Source organism: Agelaius tricolor, unplaced genomic scaffold, assembly GCF_023055355.1.
Source record: "Agelaius tricolor isolate 1412-34295 unplaced genomic scaffold, bAgeTri1.0.p SCAF_63, whole genome shotgun sequence".
Taxonomy (NCBI): Eukaryota; Metazoa; Chordata; class Aves; order Passeriformes; family Icteridae; genus Agelaius; species Agelaius tricolor.
The window spans coordinates 1,225,060-1,247,054 of NW_027269323.1; the positions used below are offsets into that span (position 1 = coordinate 1,225,060).

General features: G+C 47.6%; 1 protein-coding gene across 3 annotated transcripts; it reads right to left on the reverse strand.

The window, feature by feature from the left end:
- LOC139605265 (zinc finger protein 436-like) lies at nt 1-21,988 on the reverse strand. Of its 3 annotated transcripts, none has more exons than XR_011684304.1 (4): nt 21,818-21,988; nt 15,073-15,151; nt 7,702-14,886; nt 1-5,833 (listed from the first exon to the last, which is right to left on the reverse strand). XR_011684304.1 is itself a non-coding variant. In XM_071456630.1 (3 exons), the coding sequence occupies exons 1-3, from the start codon at nt 21,971-21,973 to the stop codon at nt 13,628-13,630; spliced, it is 1,494 nt and encodes a 497-aa protein (XP_071312731.1). In that variant the 5' UTR covers nt 21,974-21,988; the 3' UTR covers nt 1-13,627. The 3 variants fall into 3 exon arrangements, 1 of the variants encoding a protein (XP_071312731.1); XR_011684305.1 differs by having other exon boundaries at nt 1-2,520; nt 3,455-14,886; XM_071456630.1 differs by having other exon boundaries at nt 1-14,886.
- Nucleotides 21,989-21,995: the final 7 nt, after the last annotated feature.

Here is a 21,995-nt window from a genome sequence, read left to right on the forward strand (position 1 = left end):
TCCAGTGAAGCCAAATTTATTATCCCTAAAAAGACTATATTTATAATAAATCTCTACTGTCCACACGTCTCTAGCTAATACATGATTGGTTAATCCTAGCTGTTCACGTTTCTAAACTAGAATGCTGATTGGATCACCTAATTTTTCACCTGTCTTGCTGTGGTCATCTGGCCCACCCATGACTCACATTTTTCTTACTTTCCCAAGCTTGCTGACAAACTTGCTGAGTCCTGATGATTCTTCTTCTTGTATCTTTTTCAAGGATATACCGACCCCATTTCTGAATATGTCCATTATTCATTGCTTGTGTATGTGACCATTGTCCATTATTACAAGCAAGCTGGATTGTGCATCGGCTGAATATGGCCATTGTTAGCAAGAGCTCCTCAATCTGCAAAAAGCTCTCAACAGTTCCCTGGTTTTGTTTTTGCACAAGCCAGACTGATTTAAAAGCACGGTCAATTATTTTCTGCACACAGCATAGTAAGCAAGGCACTATAAGCGGAATTGAAAAAAGAATACAAAGTATCATAATGCCAAAGCGTACTAAGTCCTTGAGCCAGCCTGTTATTCCCCAGGATTTTAGCCACTCATCAAAAGAATTCTCAACAGCTGTGAGCTTTTTCATATTCTCCTTAAGCAATGACAGTTTCTTGTGAATAGATTCAGAGTGGTTAGAGAGATCCATGCAACACATCCCTTCAAAATCTTCACACCCATGTCCTTGTGCTAGCAACAAAAAATCTATAGCAGCCCTATCCTGTAACACAGCTTGGCGTATGCTACCTACATCAGTGGTGAGCTCATTCAGTATTTCAGATATAATGTTAATTTGTTTTCCTGTCCAACAAGACAATCGTTTTAATTGTGTAAGGGCCTGTGATGAAGCTACTCCTGGTGTAAAAAGTGATGCCAGTATAACTGAGGGCCTATTCCACAATTCTACATTATCCTTACAGTCTGAGCCTAGTAGATGCACACTACATTTTGGACGGTGGAATTTGTGCCTGATATCAAGCATCTGTTGAATGCTAGGGGCAAACAGTGTCAATTTCCCAAAATAGCACAGTCTTCCTAATGCTTTCTGAGGAATTGCAGGCCAGGCTCTCTCGCCATAAATGAGAAAAACTCCAGGAGGTAACATGCTTGCTGATTTTTGTTTTAAGGATACAGACCATGTCCAATTGGCACAGTATGCCGTGCTATTGTAATACCATGAAGAAAACAGGAGATATCCAAGCACTATCATCTCCGGTTTTTCCTGACTTCTCCCTAATCAGCTCTTTACCTTTGTAGTACTCAAAGAACAAACAATAATTTCCTGGCACTGATCCCAAAATATCCAGTTCCTGTGGTTCCTGACTTGTAGTATTTAAACCTTGAGTGATTGTAAATGCCTGAGCTCCTAAAGGATTTCTAGGGATTTTTTGTTTTTCACACCAATTTTCTGTGATCATCCCATTTTGATTAGTGGTACACCAATTTGACCAGGCCTTACTTAAGTTGCCATAAATTTGAGCTCTGGTCCAATTTCCAATTCTTCCATTGTGTCTAAGGGAATTCCAATTAAACAGGTGCGAAATGGGTCAGAAGGTGTAGCTGGTGATAAGCAGAAAGATTCTTGCCCTGTTCTGTTAGCCCATGTAACCCACATGTTAGCTCGCTGCTCTATATTGTATACTCCCTGTGTTTCCTTAATCACTACACTGAGCACCATTGTTAATATTTGCCAGATTGCTGCCATTGTTGCTGTTGTCTTTGATCACGCCTGTGCTTTGCCCAAATTGCTTTAGCTCGGTTCCACTCAAAATCTCCAAAGTGATGTATTTGTGGTATTGCTATTCCTACTCCACATTCAGTAGCTAATATCTTGCTATCTAGTACAATTTGGTTTACTATAGAAATTAAAGCAAGGTTAAACTGCACCCACAGTAACAATCTTTGCTCATATACTTCTATCAAAGATGCATCCTGGAGAAAACTCTGATATCCTCCTGAGTTACGCCCTAAAAATTTAGCTAATGCTAATGCTACTCTCAGGGTAATAGTGTTAAGTATGTGAAACCAGTTATTGCATATCAGGTTAATGGGCCTAAATTTTTGCTTTTTCCCTCGAGCCACTGCTAAATTATGTTCTTGACGAACTTGTCGCCGGGTTTTTAAGTTACACTTTATACAATGAACCTTAAGCCACAGCTTACATACACAACCATGCAGATAACAAGCATTTTCTATTTGATTTACAACCTGTGATGAAAGTGAAGGTAAAAGAAGTCTGTGTATATCTAACCCGTGTGTATTAAGCCTATGTGGAGTTGCTAGTACTCCCTCAGCATACTCCAGCAAGCTTGGTAGATATTCAGACTGTTGTTCAGGTGTCAGGGGTTGAAGAATCAGATTCAGGGCTCTCTGGAATTGGTGCTTTTGCCGATTCTCCGCCTCTGGACACAGCATGGGTTGATGACGATGGTTTCAGATAGGGCTTCACCCACTTGGCTGGAATCCAATGAATGCCTTTATCTGTAAGTAAGCACATATAACCTCTTCCTATTAATTTTACTGTAGCTGATCCTTCCCACACCCCTGTTTCTGGACTTTTGAACATGACCTGAATACCGTCAGGCAGTTCCTCACTTGGATTACGTGTGAGGGCACGATGCACAAGAATAGGTGGATCTTCCCTATCTCCTGTTGTTCTAAGGTAATTAAGCACAAAAATGGCTTTAGCTGTTTTTTCCTCAGGGGATAACCCTGTAGTTCCCCCTTTTTGTTTTTGCAGCATGCCCTTGAACATCTGATGGGCATGCTCAATAATTGCCTGACCAGTAGGATTGTGAGGAATACCAGTGTCATGTCAAATACCCCATAAATTACAGAAACGTTTGAATCTTGAGGAACAGTAAGCAGGACCATTGTCAGTCTTCATTACTAAGGGGATACTTAATATGGCAAAGCAATTGTACAAATGTTTCTCAACATGATGAGCTGTCTCACCTGTTAAGGGAGTAGCCCATATAACATAAGAATAGGTATCAATGCAAACATGTACAAACTTTTTCTGACCAAATTCTGCTACATGAGTTACATCCATTTGCCATAATTGCAAGGGTTGAGTACCCCTAGGGTTAACACCAGTGCCTAAACCAGTGCCATCTCGTTGACAATCAGGACAGGATCGCACAATACCCGAAGCATCAGTAAGGGGAATACCAAATTGTTTAACTAACATTTTTGCAGATTGATGAAGAAATGCATAAGTTTTAGCTTGCTGAAATTTATCAGAGGTTGGCACTGGCCAGACAGTGGCTACAAACCGATCAGCTCGAGCGTTACCTTCAGACAGACCAGGGAGAGCTTGATGACTATGAACATGAGTAATAAAGTATTCCTGCCCTCGTTGATTCAGGTTTTTAAGCAATCAGCTTAAAAGGGAATACAAATGCTCATTACTCACCTCCTAAAGTACTGCTCTTTCTAGGCATTGGACACAGCCAACTACATAAAGCGAATCAGAAACAATGTTAATGGCCTCATTATTCCAATTTTCAAAAGCCCAAATCACAGCTTTCAATTCTAATGTCTGGAACGTATCTTTTACCTCTCCAAAAATGACATGCTTTTTCCACACTTTGCCTTGCTGCCAAGTGCAGGCAGCCTTTTTTGACCTTTTACCTGCATCTGTAAATACTGTCTGCCCAGACACCGGACAGTAAGATCTCCAGGGTCTGTCCTCCAGATGCTGATGCTACAATAAAGATAACACCCGGTGCCATGGATAAGTATTGTGAACTTTACCATCATATGCAGCCAAAGCTATCTGTAAAGAAACAGAATGCCTACTTCCCCATTCAAGATACCAGTTAGCCAATGGTACTAAAATTGCATATGGTTCATGTCCCCAGATTTCCAACATTCTCCCTCTGCCCTTCATAATCAAATGAGCAAAAAGTTCCAGTCGAGTAGTAATAGTTCTAGATTGTTTTACAGGTAAAAATACCCATTCCAAAATAACTAAAGGATTAGCTCGAGTTTTAACCCTTGACAAATCAAGGTGAAAGGATGCTTAGCATAATTGTCATCCTCCTTGCTTTGATTGATGATCATCAGTTGAACTGGAACATCCTCGATCAGACAATGTGCATGTGATGTAGCAGCCTTTGTGGTAATGTGATCCAAGGCCTACTGTTGTTTTTTATCCAGTGTCTGGTGTTCATCTGCCTGAGACAAAGTACCTAGTAACTGTATTAATGGTTCAAGTTCTTCATTAGTTATCCCACAAATAGTTCTAATCCATTGAATATCCCCCACTAACTTCTGGACATCATGTACAGTTTTAATTTCAGCGGTAATGGTGAGTTTCTGTGGCTTGACTATTGACTGATCAATCTGCCACCCAAGATATTTCCAAGGAGCAATTTTTAAACCCCTTTCCTCTAGCAAAACCGTCATGGTTTTTAGAACAGAGTCTAATTGTTTTCCAGCCACTAATATATCATCCATGCAGTGATAGATGATATACTCAGGGAATTGCTGCCGAGCAGGTTCTAATGCCCAAGCGACATAAATTTGGCACATCGTAGGGGAATTTCGCATGCCTTGGGGCAAACAAACCCATCCATACCTTTTGTAGGGTTCTGCCTTATTGATAGATGGAACAGAAAATTCAAAATTACTTGTGTCATGTGGATGCAAGGGAATGGTGAAAAAACAATCTTTGAGATCAATGATCAATAGATTCCATGACTCAGGTATCATAGTAGGAGCTGGAAGACCAGGTTGCAAGGCATGCATACTTAGCATTACTGCATTAACAGCACGTAAGTAATGTAGCAACCTCCATTTCCCCCTCTTTTTCGGGATGGCAAAAATTGGAGCGTTCCAAGGGCTAGTGGATGGCTTTATGTGCCCTTCCTCAAGCTGTTCTTGCACTAATTGTTGGATTATGGGCAGCTTTTCCTTTGACAGTGGCCACTGATCAATCCACACAGGTGTATCAGTGGTCCAGCTAATTTTGAGGATCTGCTGCCTTCCAGTGGCCGCTGCTAAAAAGGCTGCATAACAATGGTAGCTTTTAACTGGCTTAACAGATCCCTACCAAGCAAACCTAGTAAAGTACCAGGAGTTTGCATGACATAAGGCCTTGTAGATACATTCACTCCATCTGGGAAAGTAAAAGTAATTACTTCCCTGCTCATCTGAGTTGCCTGAGTCCCTCCAATACCTGCAATACCTAAAGTAGGATCGACCAATGCCCAATGTTTTGGCCATATTGTGTTTGAAATGATGGTTACATCTGCTCCAGTGTCAATTATGAGTTTCTTAGTAATAGAATCACCATTAAGATGTGTCAGGGTTACCTGTTTGTCTGGTTTACCTCTTGTAATGTCCATGGCCCAATATACTTCTGGTTTACCTGTGGAACCAAAGCTTCCTGTTCCCCGTTCCTTGTAGCCTGTACAGGGGACACAAGACTTAAAAGGAACAAGCTGAGCAATTTGTGAACCTTTGGGAATAGATACAGGAGGGAAAAATGTTCTAACCATAATTTTAACAACCCCTTGATAGTCTGCATCAATAACCCCAGGAATTACATCCAATCCCTTTTTACTGGCAGATGATCTCCCTAACAGAAAAGCACTAAGCTCATCCCCCAAGGGTCCTTTTACATTGGTATCTATCAGGTGCACAGCAGAGTCCGTGATGGTCACGTCTACTGCGGTTTCCACATCCACTCCAGCGCTTCCAGAAGTTGACGATCTGAGTGAGTAAAGTCCTCCTCCTCCTCCATGGGAGGCTGAGCTATCCAGGCAGCTCTCCGTACTTGTTTCTTTACCTGCGGAGATAATGCACTCCTAAGTTAGTTTACCTGGAACTGACATTCTTTAGTATTGTGGTTATCTTTTTTGCAGATAGAACAAAATTTTTTCACAGTTGCAGAGTGACACTGACTCCTAACATGTTTGATTTTACCACATTCAAAGCATTTAATGTTCTTTCATTTGGGTCTCTTTTGCAGTTTAGAAAGCAAAGGTTTTACTGCATCCTGTACTGCAGCAGCTACATAGGCCGTTTTTTGTCTTTCTGTAGTTCTAGCCATAAGTTCCAGCATTTCTGTAACATCAGCTCCCTTCCTTAATGTTCCCAAAATCTGTCGAGTTTGATCATTAGCATTGTCAAAAGCAAGCATATTAAACAAATGTACTTTTGTGTCTGAATCCAAATCAGGATGATCATAGATAGCTTCATGCAATCTGTCTACAAATTTATCAAAGTCCTCATTCATTCTTAGGTGAATCTGTGTAAAAGACTTAGTACATAACCCATCTGGAAGTGCAAGGATAGCATTATATGCTAGTTGTTGGCTCATCTGCAAGACTTGATCAGTGCTCCTAGCCTGGGCAGTGGCAGTAGCCCAGGGCCCTTGGCCAAGTAGCTGTTGTGCTGTTAAACCATACAGAGGATCACCCTGCACTCTAGGTGCTTCCTGAGCACACTTTTCCTCCCAGCTTTTATGAAACATCACCTGCTGATGGGGTGGCGTTATAAGTCTTATTAGGGTATGCCCATCAGCCAGAATTAGTGTTAGATGTAAAAATATACTGCAGAAGTGACTGTGCAAGTTGGGATTTTAAATGAAATTGCAGCTCTCAACCTTTCTAAAATCTTCCAATCGAAAGGTTCCCAAACTCTACTTGCAGCATTAGTTACTACAGGAAAAGCCTCTCCATCATTTGAGAGAAAAGTCCCTTCTATAATAGCTTCTGTAATAACTCCCTTCCACTTTCGTTTCTGAGCTGCTTCTATTTCAGGGTCACATTTCAACTCTAATTCCACATTTTTTACAGCATGAGAAGGAGGGTTTCATTTATCCGGCTTGAATACTGGCTCAGAGACAAAATGAGAGGGTGGTAACCGCTTTCCTGGTTGTGTGTCTGAACCTACTATCATTGGCAAGTCCATTTTCTCAGAAGAGTAGTCTCTTTTGGGGACAACTGAATCCTTTTGTTGAATTACCAATTTTTGCAAATTGTCCACTAAAGATTTTAAATCCTCTTCAATAGAAGCATTACTCATAATAACATATCCTTCCTTATCCTTTTCACTTTCAGCATGTTTAGTTTCTAAATTACTGTTATCAACAGTTTGTTCGCTCTGAGTACAGCTGTCCTTTGGTCTGCAGGCTAACCCCCCCAAAGAGGCAGCGGCTTCCTCATTCCCGCTCTGAGCTGGAGTGGCAGTCCGTGTAATGCTCGATTCTGAGCTGAGGGGTTGTGGGCTGTGTGAGGGAATATCTAAGGTGGTAGAAAACAGTTGCTGAACTGAAGTTATGGAAATGCCTGAGGCTGTTCTGACTCAGAGGCAAGGGCTGCACAAGCCGCAGCAGCAGCTTTCCTCTCTGCTTTTAAGGCTCGTAACACCTCTATGATAGTTTTCCACAAAGTAGCATATTTAGATGCCTCTTTTGCCTCACTCTCACCAGATGCAATACAGGCCCACAACATCCAACCCACAGCTTCCCATGTCAAAATCTCAAAAGCAACCTGTGGTCCTGCTATGAGATTATGGTCCCAAGTCCAGTGTAATAGTCCCTTCAAATTGAAAGCATCGTACTTTGGTTCTCTCTTAGAGAGGATATGTTGGAGGAGTTTCTGAACACCTTCCCTTTCATGTTCAGACCCCATCTCCTCCCCAGCCACTCACCTTGATCAGGGCGAGATTCAAGTCATCTACGATTGGAGCTCCAGTAACCTTTTGCTCTCTCTGGGGCAGTGAGGATACTTTCGACAGGCTTCTCCACTCCTCAAGGGTTGGCTCCGATCCTCTGCACAGCAGCCAAATTGCCAGCCTCGAGTCCCTTTCGTGCTACGACATGGGGCCTGCCTGCATTCTCCACCAGAAATGTGGGGTGCAGAGGTACAGGGACATCACACCATAACCAATATGATCCAGTGAAGCCAAATTTATTATCCCTAAAAAGACTATACTTATAATAAATCTCTGCTGTCCACGTGTCTCTAGCTAATACATGATTGGTTAATCCTAGCTGTTCATGCGTCTAAATTAGAATGCTGATTGGATCATCTAATTTTTCACACGTCTTGCTGTGGTCTTCTGGCTCACCCATGGCTCACATTTTCCTACTTTCCCAAGCTCACTGACAAACTTGCTGAGTCTAATGATTCTTCTTCTTGTATCTTTTTCAAGGATATACCGACCCCATTTCTGAATATGTCCATTATTCATTGTTTGTGAACGTGTCCCTTGTTCATTATTACAAGCAGGCTGGATTGTGCATCGGCTGAATATGGCCCTTGTCTTGCAAAAACTCCTCAACCTGCAAAATATTCTTGACAGGTGTTTCTTATTTGCAGGGACAGAGCATGGCCCAGTATGGCTTCACACATCAAAGGCGGACTTTGTAGCTTGGAGAGGCTTACCTTGCTGGCACCCAACATGAAAATGATTCATAGCCAAAGAGATAGAATGAAAAGATCTATGCACTACTTTGAATCTGATTGCAAAGACAATGTTATGTATTGGAGTAAAAACAAGACAAAATCGGCCTCCATCTTGTTCCCTTGGGTGGCTGCATCCAAAGCCTTAGTGATAGTATAGGGATAAAATGTTTCTAAAATAATAGAATATTCAGGGGAGTTAGAAAGGAAGGATAAAGGACCTGGTAGGTCCTGGGGAAATGTTGAGGGAGACCCAGGGAAAATATTAGGCTGCACCTGTACAATAATTTAATGATTATCATAAATGATATGATTGTTAGATGCGATGATTGTTTGGTAATTGGATATAATTACTGTTTAATCATAAAAAGAATCATGAGAAACTATGTTGGGGGGGTTTGATGGAAATTACAAAAATCCATGCTTGGATGAAATCAATGTATACAATAGAACAATATAAGTTTAATAATTAATATGTAGTTATATAACAATAAGGGTATAAAAACATGTTCATCCTGAACCCATGTTGGAGTCAGATTTGGGTCTGTACCCCTGACACCCGGAGCTCTTCAATAAAAGCACCTGCATATAATCATTCTGTGATTATGTGTTCCTGATGGCTAACATTAGGACAATTAGACCATCTTGGGTGCCTAAGTGAGCAAACCAATGCTACCTCCCTTGCACTGAGTGGCCTGCTGTCAGACGTAGATACCATCAGACACACCACCTTGCAGAACAGGGCAGCAATAGACTTTCTACTCTTGGCACACGAGCACAGCTGTGAGGACTTTGAGGGAATGCGTTTCATGAACCTCTCCAGCCAGCAAGTCAATTCACAACAGCATTCTAGTGCTGAGGGGAGGGTTCAAGAAGCTTCAAGTGGAAAACAAAGACTGGTTGAATAAACACTTCTAATCCTGGGGACTGAAGGGTTGGATGATGTCTTTAGTCAAGACAGGACTGTTAGTTTTCTTGGTTGTTGTTGTTGTGGTGTTGGTTGTTCCATGCTTGTTTGGATGTTTTTATAGTTTTGCAAAGCTTTTTCAGCTCCATTTTTGTTAGAAAACAGAAAGGGGGAGATGTGGAAATGGGCCCAGCTGTGACTCAAAGTCAGCCAGATTTTACCCCAAAAGAACTGGGCATTAGTTTCAAGCCCTGGGAATCATTTGTTTGACTTAGGTGAGCCTGAGAGCTCCCCCATAAGCCCTTGGTGTTATTATGTTAAGTTGTCCAAGTTCTGCTCCCCTATTGATTACTTGTTTCCCCTATATGGTTATAGTTCCAGAATGTTCCACCCCCAAGTGTATATGTTGCTGCTTCCCCTTTGTTTTGGGTCTCTGGATGCTGCCCCTCACACTGTGCTCAGCTACTCCACGTTTGCTGTTTTTCACCCTTTATTAAAGTTCTTTCCAGCAACTCCATCGAACCCACTCCTTTTCATTTTCGTCACCCTTGCCCTGAAATTAGGGAACCAAAGAGGTTTGCTGCAGCCATCCTCACCACAACAGTGATGGATCTTAATCACTGCAGGTAATCTTTGGTAGTGATGATTGGGTGCATTGCTGAGCTTCTCCTTCTGTGATTCTTTGCTGCTTTGAACTACAGTAAATTACACTGATTCCTTCAGTTCATGTTTGTTTCTTTGGTGCTGACCCTGCCCACTCGTGAAACAAAACTGGCATAGTCTGGCCAGATCACAACAAAATGTCACTTCTTAAATGTAAATTTAAGGAATCAGTCCCATTTGAAATTCACAGATGGGAAGCCCTTCCCTAGAGTTTGCTGACTCTGGAGTGGACTGAGGTCAGAACACCGTGTGAGCAATGGGGCAGTCAGTTTAAAGAAGCTGAACCACTGGATGTATTAAAATGCATCCAAAAATTGCATATGGAGAAAGGAAAACAACTTGTGAGTGGGTAAAGATGAAGATGAATTTTGTTAACAGCACCAACAGAAGGACCAGTTGTTGTCGCTCTCACATGGAGCAACAGCAGAAGATTTTAACCTTGAGCTTATATTAATTTGTTCAAGTGAAAGAATATTAATATAATAAATAACTATACACATATATGTAATAAAATATAACATTTTAATATATATTTTTAAACATATATTTTTATTTATCTATGTTTCTATCTATATCTTTATCTATATAGAAAATAATAATAATGTGAAATAATGCTGACAATTCTGATTTACCACCTGTGACTGCTCAAGGATCTAGCACTAAATATCCTACAGAAAAGCATTGGCCAGGACCTGAATGTCAGTGGTAAACTTTGTGAGATTGTATACAACAAATAAAGGAGAAACAGATGAAATTGGCTATTTTTATGGGGTTTGCTGATACTGTGACATGGAATGCTTTGTCTGTTACTGTGAAAAATACAGTGATTAAGACTGCTGGGTTTTTCATACACCAGACTATCCACAATCTGCTGGATTGATTGAATGGGTAAAAGGGTTATTCAAAGAGCAGTTGAAAATAGGGGGAGATGGGAACCTGCCCCCATGGAGAACCCATCTCACAAATGTGCTTTATAGCTTTAACAAGGGTAACAAGGGGCCCCCTGGGAAACGGAAACCCCCTGGATGTGCATGGCTGCACTTAAATTGCAAATACAACCATGAACAGTGACACTTTAACTTCCTGAGAAATTATTCTGGTCTGATGGCCCCTGACAGGGCCCTCCTAGAGGCTGCAGGGCTGGACCTTCATGCATTATAATTAATTAGGATAAATCAAAAGCAAATGAGAATTATCAATATTGACACAGGAATTCCAATTCCTCCAGGACACTTTGGTTTGATAACTGCTCGCTGGAGCTTGGCTTTGAAAAGCATTCATGTCATGGGAGGAGTTGATGCAGATTATCAAGGAGGAATTAAAGTAATTAATGTAATTAAAGTCACTAAACAATAATGAATAAGGTGTGATTATTCAACCCCATGACAGGGTAGCACAGTTATTGATATTGCAGTTTTAAAAACAATTGTGAAAAAAGGAGATGCACCTCCAAATACCACTGTTGTTGGAGATTAAGGATTTGGATCCATCAGTCCTAATAATGGAGCCGAAGTGTGCGTCCAGAGGCCAAAAGGCCCTCCCAATCCAGCTGAAGGAACAGCTGTGGGGAAAGACAACACTGTTTGAATCCTGAAACCAAAATCACCAAGAAAAGGGGGCTAAAATCACCCACACAGGCTTAAGATCCACCCATATGGGTTTAAAACCATCCAAAGGGACCTAAAATCCCCACTAAAATGCTTGAAATCACTCTGAGAGATCTAAAACCCACCCTAAACCTGCCCAGCTTGGCCTAAAATCACCTAAATGGGCCTAAAATCTCAGGGACTGGGACTGAGACTGGGACCAGAACTGATACCGGAACCAAGACCAGCACCGCTCTGGGACAGGCACCATTACTGGGACCGAAACTGAAACCAGCACCAGAACTGGCACTGGGACAAAGACTGAGACCAAGACTGACACTGGGACTTGCTACCGGGAGTGCTTCAGAACCAGGACTGGCACCGGGAGTGCTCCGGGACCAGGACTGGAACTGAGACCAGCACTGGCACCAGGACTTCTCTGGGACTGGGACCAGGACGGAGACTGGCTGGAGCACTGCGGGACTGAGACCAAGACTGGCACTGGAATCAGCACCGAGACTGGCAGCGCTCTGGGACTGGGACTGAGGCTGGAACAGGGAGCACTCCAGGACCAAGACTGGCACAGGTACCAGCACTAGAACCAGAACAATTCAGAGACCGAGACTGAGATGGGGACTGAAACCAGAAGTGGCACCAGCACCGAGACTGGCACCACTCTGGGACTCAAACTGAGACCGGGACCAGCACAGCTGGTTGAGATCGAGATCAACACCAGGACGGGAATCAGCACTGGGAGTGCTCCAGGAGCATTCCGAGACTGAGACCGAGACTGGGACTGGGACTGACACTGGGAGTGCTCCTGGACAGAGACTGAGACCAAAACTGGGAATGGGATTGGCACCGGGATCAATTAAGGACCTCCGTGTTCACTCTGGAGAGTTTTGGCTATGCCCCCGTGCAGGACTGGGAGGGATCCCTGGGCAGGGTGGGACTGCCTCAGTTCACATTGTTCTGGTGCAGCCATCCCAGTCCAGATGATCCCAGTCCGCATGATCCCAGTCTGTATGGTCCTGCATGGCACACACTCCAAGAGTCTGGAATTCCAGTTCCCCCTGAGGAAAAGGTGTCCTGCCCTCGAAGGCAGAGCTCTTAAGAAGGGGCCAAAAGCCAAGCAGAGCAAGATCTTACAGTGACATTTCACTGCCAGCCTTCACCGATCGTTGCTGTAGCTCCTGCATTGAGAATTAAATCAAAGTAGGGTCTTTGGTGGCAGCTGTCCTGGCTCAAGGGAGGCACTGAGAGAGAAAGAGAGCAGGCAAAGAGAGGCAGGAGAGAAAGGAGGACACAAACCAAATCAGCTGTCAAGGTGGCACTCCGGAAACAGAACTGTAACTGACTGAAAATGAATGGGACAGAAATCACTAACTCTAAAAGTTTTATTTACTATCAAATACATCCCACCCAGCCCCACACAATCTCAATCCACCGTTCCAAATTTGGATCCTACTTCTCCCAGTCTCCTTCCAACCCCTTCTCACCATGGCGGCTTTGAAATCAAGTGAGTTTGGCACACAATTGAGATTTTTGAGGAGGGAACAAGCAATTTTGAGTTGGGATTGAGCCCTTCTGGTGTACAACTGTATGGTTTTCAGTGGGACTGAGTTGCTATGAGGAGGCAGATCGATCCCTCTTGGTTTCTGCAGTGCAAAGAGATGGAGAACACTGCCCAAAATCCTCCCAGAACCCATAAATCCTCAAGATCATGTCTCCAAATCCTAAATTCCCTCTAAAACAACTGTGAAATGGTGGGACTTTAGATATCTTTGATCAGTTTCTTTCTTTTCAAGCCTGTTTTGCCTGTTTTTAAGGGATGAAGATGAATCAGAAGAAAATGAAGGCCAAAACAAAAGGATAACCAGCTAGGTGCCTTCCAACATAGATCACAGGGAATGTGGGTCACCAGAGCTCTTCTCAACAAGGGTCCTCCAGTGGGGGATGGAGTTGGAGCAGCACACGAAGCTCTTCCTGAAATCGGGGCACTCACAGGGCTTCCCTTACTGGTGGCTCTGTTGGTGCTTGGTCAAGGCTGAGCTCTTTGAGAAGCTCTTCCCACACTGTGGACACTCGTAGGGCCTCTCCCCAGTGTGGATGCACCGATGGGTGATCAGGGTAGAATTGTGCTTGTAGCCCTTCCCACAGTCGGGGCAGCGGAAGGGCCTCTCCTTTGTGTGAATCCGTTGGTGGTTGATGAGGGTGGAGTTGTACATGAATCCCTTCCCACAGTCGGGACAGTGGAAGGGCCTCTCCTCTGTGTGAGTTCGACGGTGCACGAGGAGATGTGAGCTGATCCGAAACCCCTTCCCACATTCTGAACACTTGTAGGGTCTCTCCCCAGTGTGGATCACCCGGTGCTGGACCAGGTTGGCACGCTGGCTAAAGCCCTTCCCACATTCCCCACATTTGTAGGGCCTCTTCCCAGTGTGAATGTTCTGGTGCTGGATCAGGTTGGTGCTCTGTCTGAAGCTCTTCCCACATTCCCCACACTGATAGGGCCGCTCTCCAGTGTGGGTCCTCTGGTGGCAGATCAGGTGGGAGCTCCGGCTGAAGCTCATCCCACATTCCTCACACTCATGGGGCCTCTCCCCAGTGTGGATGCGCCGGTGCCTGACAAGATGGGTGTTTTGCCTGAAGCCCTTCCCGCAGTCAGGGCAGCGGAAGGGCCTCTCGTCTGTGTGCGTACGCTGGTGCACAAGGAGACTGGAGCTGAGCTGAAACCTCTTCCTGCACTGATCACACTCATAGGGCCTCTCCCCAGTGTGGATCACCTGGTGACGGATGAGGGTGCAGCTCCGGCTGAAGCTCTTCCCACATTCCCCACACTCGTAGGGTTGTTCTCCAGTGTGGATAATCTGGTGGCGGATCAGGCTGGAGCTGACTCTGAAGCTCTTCCCACATATCCCACACTCATACGGCCGTTCCCCTGTGTGGGTCCTCTGGTGCTGAATCAGGCCGGAGCTCCGGCTGAAGCTCTTCCCACACTCCAAGCACTTGTGGGGCTTCTCCCCATCATGATGTTGCTCATGGACCACCAAGTCCGAGCTCTGGCTCGATCCCTGGCTGCCTTCCCGGCCCAGGTTGGATCTTTCCTCCTCAGATCCCCGTGATCTGCGTTTGCAGCCCCTCCTTGCGCGCGATCTCCGGGGCTTTTCTTTGCCCTTCGATTCCTGTGCTGTGGAGCTGCTCAAAATGGCCTCTTCCATGAGGTTCTGCCATGGGGATTTGTCCTCCCTGGCCTCCATCCTCAGCTCCTGGTCTGGGATAGGAAGGACAAGGAAAGGATGGGATTTGCCTCCGTGCCACAGGGAAGGGCAAGGAGATGCCCCCAGTGCGTCCCCAGCAGGACAGCTTTGGCAGCAGGGTTGTCCTGCAGCCAGGGACCGTGCTGGGCTGGGAGATGGAGCAGGAGAGAGGGGGAAAGGGGCGCTGACTTCCTCCTTACCTGCCTGGGTGTTCCGTGGCATCTTCCTTGTCCTTGCACCCTCCTTCTCCATCCTGCCAAGGGTTGGGAATGGGAAATCCTGGTTTGAGGGAAAACAAGGGATAAGCATGTCGAGTTTGAAGGTCCCTCTGCTCAAGTCCATCTCTGGAAGTCACCGCACATCTGGGGTCCATAGACTCCTCCAGAACACCAAGATTCAGCCCTGAAAAAGCCTCACAGAAGTTCCCCATCTCTGGTCTCTCCCCTTTGGTCTTTGGGGATTCCTCCCTGTCCCAGATGCTTGGGGTCATGCTCATATTGTGGGTCTCCCTTCTCCTCGGTCACTGTCCTCCTCAGGCTGCTGTGAATCCCAAGAATCCAAAAGGTTCTCCCCTCCTTGGTCTCCCCATTTAGGGATGCTGGGGTTTTTCGGGGTCACAGGGTGCCTTCTCCCCTTATTCTCTGTTTTGGGGTGGGGGAGCTCCTTGTTGAAGGTCCTGTGAATCACGGCACTCCCCCTTCTCTGGGCTCCCCACTTTGGGCTCCTGGGGAACACAGGGCTCTGCTCCTCCAGGCTGTCACCAGAACCCCTCAATGTCCCCAAAAGGGGCCTTTTCCACTCAGCTGTACAGTTCTACATTCTCCAAACACTGCCCCCAAAAAAACCCAACCCACAGAGCCCCCAGAATATCTGGGCCAAGGTCCCCCTTCCCTGTCACCTGCAGGATGGTGGGGTGATGATCCCACAGGTGCAGGACTGCGAATTCAGGGAGCGCTCAACCTCATGGTTCCTTCTCCTTTCCTTGATCCTCCTCTTCCTCCCACTCCTCCTCCCCCTCCCTAAGCCCACCTCCTTCTCCTACTTCAATCCCTCCTCCTCCTCCCCCAGCAGCAGCCACACCCTCGGTGCCCCGGTCCCGCAGCCCTCGCAGCCCGCGGCAGGAGCGGGGATGGAGCTGGGAGAGGTCGGGATGGGCAGCGCAGGGCTCTCGGCTGCTCCCAGCTGCTGGGGGCTGGGGGAACCTGGCCCGGGGAGAAGGAGAAGCAAACTGGGAAAACTGGGGGCTGCAGATCCACACTGGGGCTTGCTGGGGACTGACAGCCCTTGGGGCTCCTCTTGGGAGATCCAGGAGGGGGGAATGCAGAGAGGGCTGGGGGATACCAGGAGTGGCATCACTGGGAGGAACTATGCTATACTGGGGTAACTGGAAACTTAATGGGGCAACTGGGAATGACTGGGAATTACTACAAGCATGCTGAGAGCAACTGGGGTATACTGGGAGTGTCTGTAACCAAACTGAGGTGACTGGAACTACACTGGGAACAACAGGGACCATGCTGGGGAGAACTGGCATGACAATGTGGGCAACTGGGAAGGAATGGGGGTGACTGGGTCTGCACTGGTGGCAACTGGGCATGACTGGAGCCATGTTGGGAGGGATTGGGATCATCCACAGCATGACTAGGACTATACTAGGGACAACTGGGTGCAACTGGCTTCACACTGGGAGGAACAGGGAGAAACTGGAACCATGCTGGGGGCAACTGGGATCCTACAGGCATCACAGTGGAAGCAGCTGGGCCCATGCTGGGGCAGACTGGGATCATACTGAATCATACTTGCAGCAACTGGGACTGCACTAATGGTGACTGGGAGTAGCTGTGGTCAAATGGGATCAGGCTGGAAGCAACTCTGGGTATCTGGGAGTGACTGGGAACATGCTGGGACCAACTGGGTTATACTGGGAGAGACTGAAACGATAGTGGGGGTAAATGGGAGCCACTGGAATCATGCTGAGTGATAATGGCAGGAGGTGTGCCTATGTCAGGGTCATACTGGGATAATACAGGGAGTAAGCAGAATAGTACTGAGAGTATGTAAGAGTGACTGGGATCCTACTGGAATCAGACTGGGGGTGACTGAAAAGGTGCTTGCCATGATTGGAACCATACTGGAGGTGACTGGGAGCAACTGGGACCACACTAGGAGTTACAGGGAGTCACTCTGGGCATGACTGGAATAATACTGGGAGGATCTAGGAGTCACTGGATGCAACTGGGATCATACTAGGAGTGACTGGGACCATACTGGCAGTGACTATGGGCACTACTGGGACCACCCTGGGAGCTACTGGGATTACAATGGGTGTGAATGGAACCTGACTGGGGGTTACTGGGAGCTACTGGGCCCATGTTGGGAGGAAATTGTGGACACATTGGGAGCAAATGGGATCAACTGGACTGTACTGGAACCATGCTGAGCGGACTGAGCTCACAACTGGGATCATACTGGAAGCAACTGGGAATAACTGGAAAAGACTGGGATAATTCTCAGGTAACTAGAGCCTCACTGGGGCAACTTGGAGTGTCTGTAACCATACTAGGGATAACTGGAACAACACTGGGAACAGCAGGGACCATGCTGGGGATGACTGGGACTACCCTACAGAAACTGGAAGTGATTGAATCTACACTGGGGGACACTGGATGTGACAGGGACCATGCTGAGAGGGACTAGGACTATTCTAGGGGCAACTGGGATCATACTTGTAGGAACTGGGAACAACTGGAACTATGCTGGGGGCAACTGGGATCATACTGAGGGTGACTGGAATCATACTGGGATTGACTAGGAGTGGCTGTGGACAACTGGAATTGTGCTGAAAGCAACTGAGAGCATGCAGGGGGTGACTGGGATACGCTGGGAGAGACAGGGATTCATTGGGATCATACTGGAGGCTACTGGGGTCACTCTGGCATTGACAGGGAACAACTGGGATCACACTGGGGGCAACTGACATCAGACTGGGAGTGACTGGAATTATACTGGGATTAGAGTGAGTGTCATAGGACCCTCATTGGGGGTTATTGGCAGCTACCAGGCCCGTGCTGGGAGCCAACTGGGGATATAATTAGAAGAACTGGGAGCAAGTGGGATAAAAACAGGGGCAAGTAAACCATGAGGTTCACTGAGGTAACTAGAAGTGCCTGGCAATAACTATGAGAAAGTTCAGGGTACCTGGGATATACTGGAAGTGTTTGACACCATAGAAGTAGTCCCTGGGGTGGCTGAGAATGCTCTAGAGGACCTGGGATCATGCTGGGGGCAAGTGTGAGTGAGTGGGGCCATGCTGGGAGAGACGGGGACCATATTGGAATGACTGGGACTAAGCTAGGGGCAACTGGGAGAACTAGGAACACACTAGATGAAAGTGGGAGCAAGTGAGATCTTGCTAGGACCAAATTGCATCATCATAGGGAATGACTGGGAGTGACTGGGCTCATAGTGGGAGTGTTGAGGAAACTGGAAATGGGGGGGAGCAACTGGGCTTATAGTGGGAGCAGCCACTTCCAGCACCAGGAACCCCAAACCCCACTCCCAGCTATCCCACTTGCTGGGGTCCTGGCAATCCCAGGGGTTCCCCCCTCTCGGGGTCCCCGCTTTGCCCTTCTGGGGCTCTCCTCTCTCTGGGCTCCCGCTCGGGGAAGCCGCGGCTCTCCCGGGGCTCCCCAGAACCGGTGCCCCCCGCCGGTGCCGCCGCTCCCGCGCGGTCCCCACGCAGCCCCGGCAGAGCTCGGAGGGCCCGGCTGGGAAGCCCAGCCCCCACCGCGGGGGGACCCACATCCCCCCGCCCCTCGCTGGGGCCCTGTCACCACCCACACCGGGACCCCCAAAAACACCTCCCGGGGACCCCCCAGTGTCCCCCCGAGGGCCATCTGCGGCTCGGCTTTGGAGCCCTGCCAGCTCCAGACATCCCCCCCAAACCCAGGGAGCCCCCGGCAGATTTGGGGCCGAGCTCCCCCTGCCCGGGCACTTGCAGGATGGGGCGCGATGGTCCCGGGGCTGCAGTGAGTTCAGGAACCGCCAGGGCCATGTGATTCCCCCCTTGTCTCTTCCTCTGCTGCTTCCTGCTGCCACTCCACCTCTTCCTCTCTCCATCCTCTTCCTCCTCCCTCTCCCCCATTCCCAAACTGCGAGGCAAAAGGGGCAGGGTCAAGGGAACACGCGGTCCTAAAAGGGCCCAGTTTGGCCTAAAATCACCCTAAAGGGCCTCAAGTGCAGCAGAAATCCACCAGGTTTGGCCTCAAATCAGCCAAATGGGATTCAAGTTATCCAATGGGGTCTAAAATCCAACCAAATGGGCCTAAAATTGCCCAAAGTGGTTTACAGCCCACACAAAACAGCCTAAAATCACCCTGAATTTCTGAAATGGGCTTAAAATCAGCCCTGAAAGTATCTGGTTTTGCCTGAAATGACCCAAATGTGCATAAATCCACCATAAAAAATCCACCTGTTTTTTACTAAAATCACCCACAGGTACCTAAAATCACCCAAACAGGCCTGAAACCAACACAAGAGGACCTAAAATCACCCTACTAAGACTTGGTTCAACCTAAAATTAACCAAAGAAGCAAAAAATCTAACCAAATGGGCCCAAAATCACGAAAACAAGGGACCTAAAATCACCCACACAGGATTAAAATTCTCCCAATATGGGCATAAAATCAGCCAAAGGGTCCCAAAATCCACACTAAAACTGCCCAGTTTATCCTAAAATCATCCAAACAGGCCTAAACTCTATACAAATGGGCCTAAAATCATCCCAAGGGGATCTAAAATCCACCCTAAAACCCACAAGATTTAGCCTAAAATCATTCAAAGAGGCCTAAAATCCACACTGAAAGGCTTTAAATCACTCCAAAGGACCTGCAACCCAACCTAAACCTGCCCAGTTTGGCCTAAAATCACCCAAATGGGCTGAGATTGAGGCCGAGACTGGGATTGGCACCAGGATCGGCGCTGGGGTCGCTCGGGGACCTCTGGGTTTGGCTGCAGCCCAGGACGGGACTGAGCTGAGACTGGCAGGGACCAGGGCCTTCGGGAGGGTTTTTGGGAACACTGGGCTTCTCTGAGCTTTGGGGAATTTTGTTGGGAGTTTAGGGGAAATTACTGGGTTTTTTGAAGGTAATTACAGGGTTTTCGGGGAGTTGAGGAATTTTGAGGGGCTTGGATTTTGGGGGATTTTATTGGCACTGTGGGGGGTTGTTTTCTAGGGGTGTTTGGGGGCTTATTGAAATTTTTTGGTTTTTTTTTTTAATTTTAGCAGGTTTTACTGTAATTTTCTGGGGATTTTGTTGGAGTCTGGAGTTTTTCATGGTTTTATTGAGTTTTTAGGGGTTTTGAGAGCATATTATTGGAATTTGGGGGGCATTTAGTGGGATTCTTTGAGGGTTTGGGTTCTTTTGGGATTTTTTTGGGGAGATTTTGGTGGGTTTTTGTTGGGCTGTTTGGGTGTTGCCAGGATTTCTTTGGATCTTAGGGGGATTTTGTGGGACTTTTTGTGGTTTTGGAGATATTCTTGGGGGGGTTTGTCGGGTCTAATTGGAATTTTGACAGGTTTGTTGGGATTTCAAGAGATTGCGTGAGCTTTTACTGAAATTCTAGAGTGTTCTGACGGGATTTTATGAGATTTAATTGGGATTTTGTGGGTTTTATTGGGAGTTTTGGGGGTTTTAAGGAGATTTTGGTGCCTCTCAGCCCTTCCCCGCACCCAGGGACAACCATAAAGCCCCTCAACCGTGAAGCCCCCTCAAACTTTCACTAAAAACAAAATCCTCTAAAAATCCCAATAAATTCCTCAAAAAACCCAGAGAATCCCTCAAAATCCCAGTGAAATCTACCAAAATTCAAAAGAACTCCCCAAAGTTTCTATAAGCCCCCCCCAAAACCCCACTACAATTCCCCAAAATCCAAAACCCCCCCAAACCCACAAAACCCCCCAAAATCCAATAATTCTCTCCAAAAACCCACTAATTCCTCCTAAACTCCCAACAAAATCCCCCAAAGCCCAAAAAATCCCCCAACATGCCCAAAAATCCCCACAAAATCCCCCAGACTCATGGGGATCAGGGGGGCAGTGGCTGGAGGAACAGGAGCCACTTCAAGGGGCCCTTGAAGCTTTTTGGGGAGGGGGAACAATGGGAGACCTGCACAAAAACAGGGATTGGGAACCCCTGTTCTGCCCCCTCTCCCCAAAACACCCAGACCCTGGTTCAGGGTGGGCCTGGGACCCTCTGGGACTCCCAAATCTCCCCCCAGGACCCCCTCCAGGAACCCCAAACCCTTCCAGAGCCCCCCCAAGGTTGGCCCAGGACACCCTGGACCCCTAACCCCCCCCAGGTCCCCCATACCCCCAGAAATCCCTGAGACCACCAGGACCCCCCTGAGAGCCCCCAGACCCCAATCAGGCCCAGCCCAGGATGTCCCCTGAGAACCCCCCCAGAGCCTTTCCAAGACCCCTCCCCAAAGCCTTCCCCCCGACCCCTCCCCAATCCCCCTCAGGGATCATCTGCAGATTCCCCAGACCCCTCCCCAAAACCAAGCCAGGACCCCCCAGGCCCCCCAAAACCCCTCACACAACACCCCAAGACCTCCCAGACCCTCCCAAGACCTTCCTACGACCCCTCCCCAAGACCCTCCCACGACCCCCCCCCCTCAAGACCCCTCTTAGGACCCATCCAACCCCCCAGATCCCCCCCCACCAATGCCCCAGGACCCCTCCCCAGAGCCTCCCTGACACCTCCAGGACCCCTCAGGATCTCCCCCCCATCAAATACCTCTCAATACCTCTCCCCAGACCCCCAAGACCCCACCAGACTCCACCCAGGACCCCAAGAACCCCCCCAAGAACCTCCCACAATTCCCTCTTAGGACCCTCAGCCCCCCCTATCTCCCATCCCCCACGCCCCCCCCCCTCTTCCCCACCTGTCCTGGCCGCCTCAGCAGTCCCAGGATCCCTCGGTCCTCTCCCAGCGCCTCCCACAGCACCCGCCCGAGCCCGGGGAGTGGAGGGGTGGGGGGTGGGGGGGGGGGGAGGGGCGGTGGCGGAGGAGGAGGAAGAGGAGGGAGCTCCCGCTTCATGCGGGCCCCGGGGTCAGAGGGC

Excerpts from the sequence above, each read along its gene's own strand:
- LOC139605265 (XM_071456630.1), bottom strand. The coding sequence starts at position 21,973 with ATGAAGCGGGAGCTCCCTCCTCTTCCTCCTCCTCCGCCACCGCCCCTC. Across the intron at positions 15,152-21,817 it reads TGCTGAGGCGGCCAGGACAG|GATTTCCCATTCCCAACCCT; the intron begins GTGGGGAAGAGG and ends CCCTCAAACCAG. Across the intron at positions 14,887-15,072 it reads GCCACGGAACACCCAGGCAG|ACCAGGAGCTGAGGATGGAG; the intron begins GTAAGGAGGAAG and ends TTCCTATCCCAG.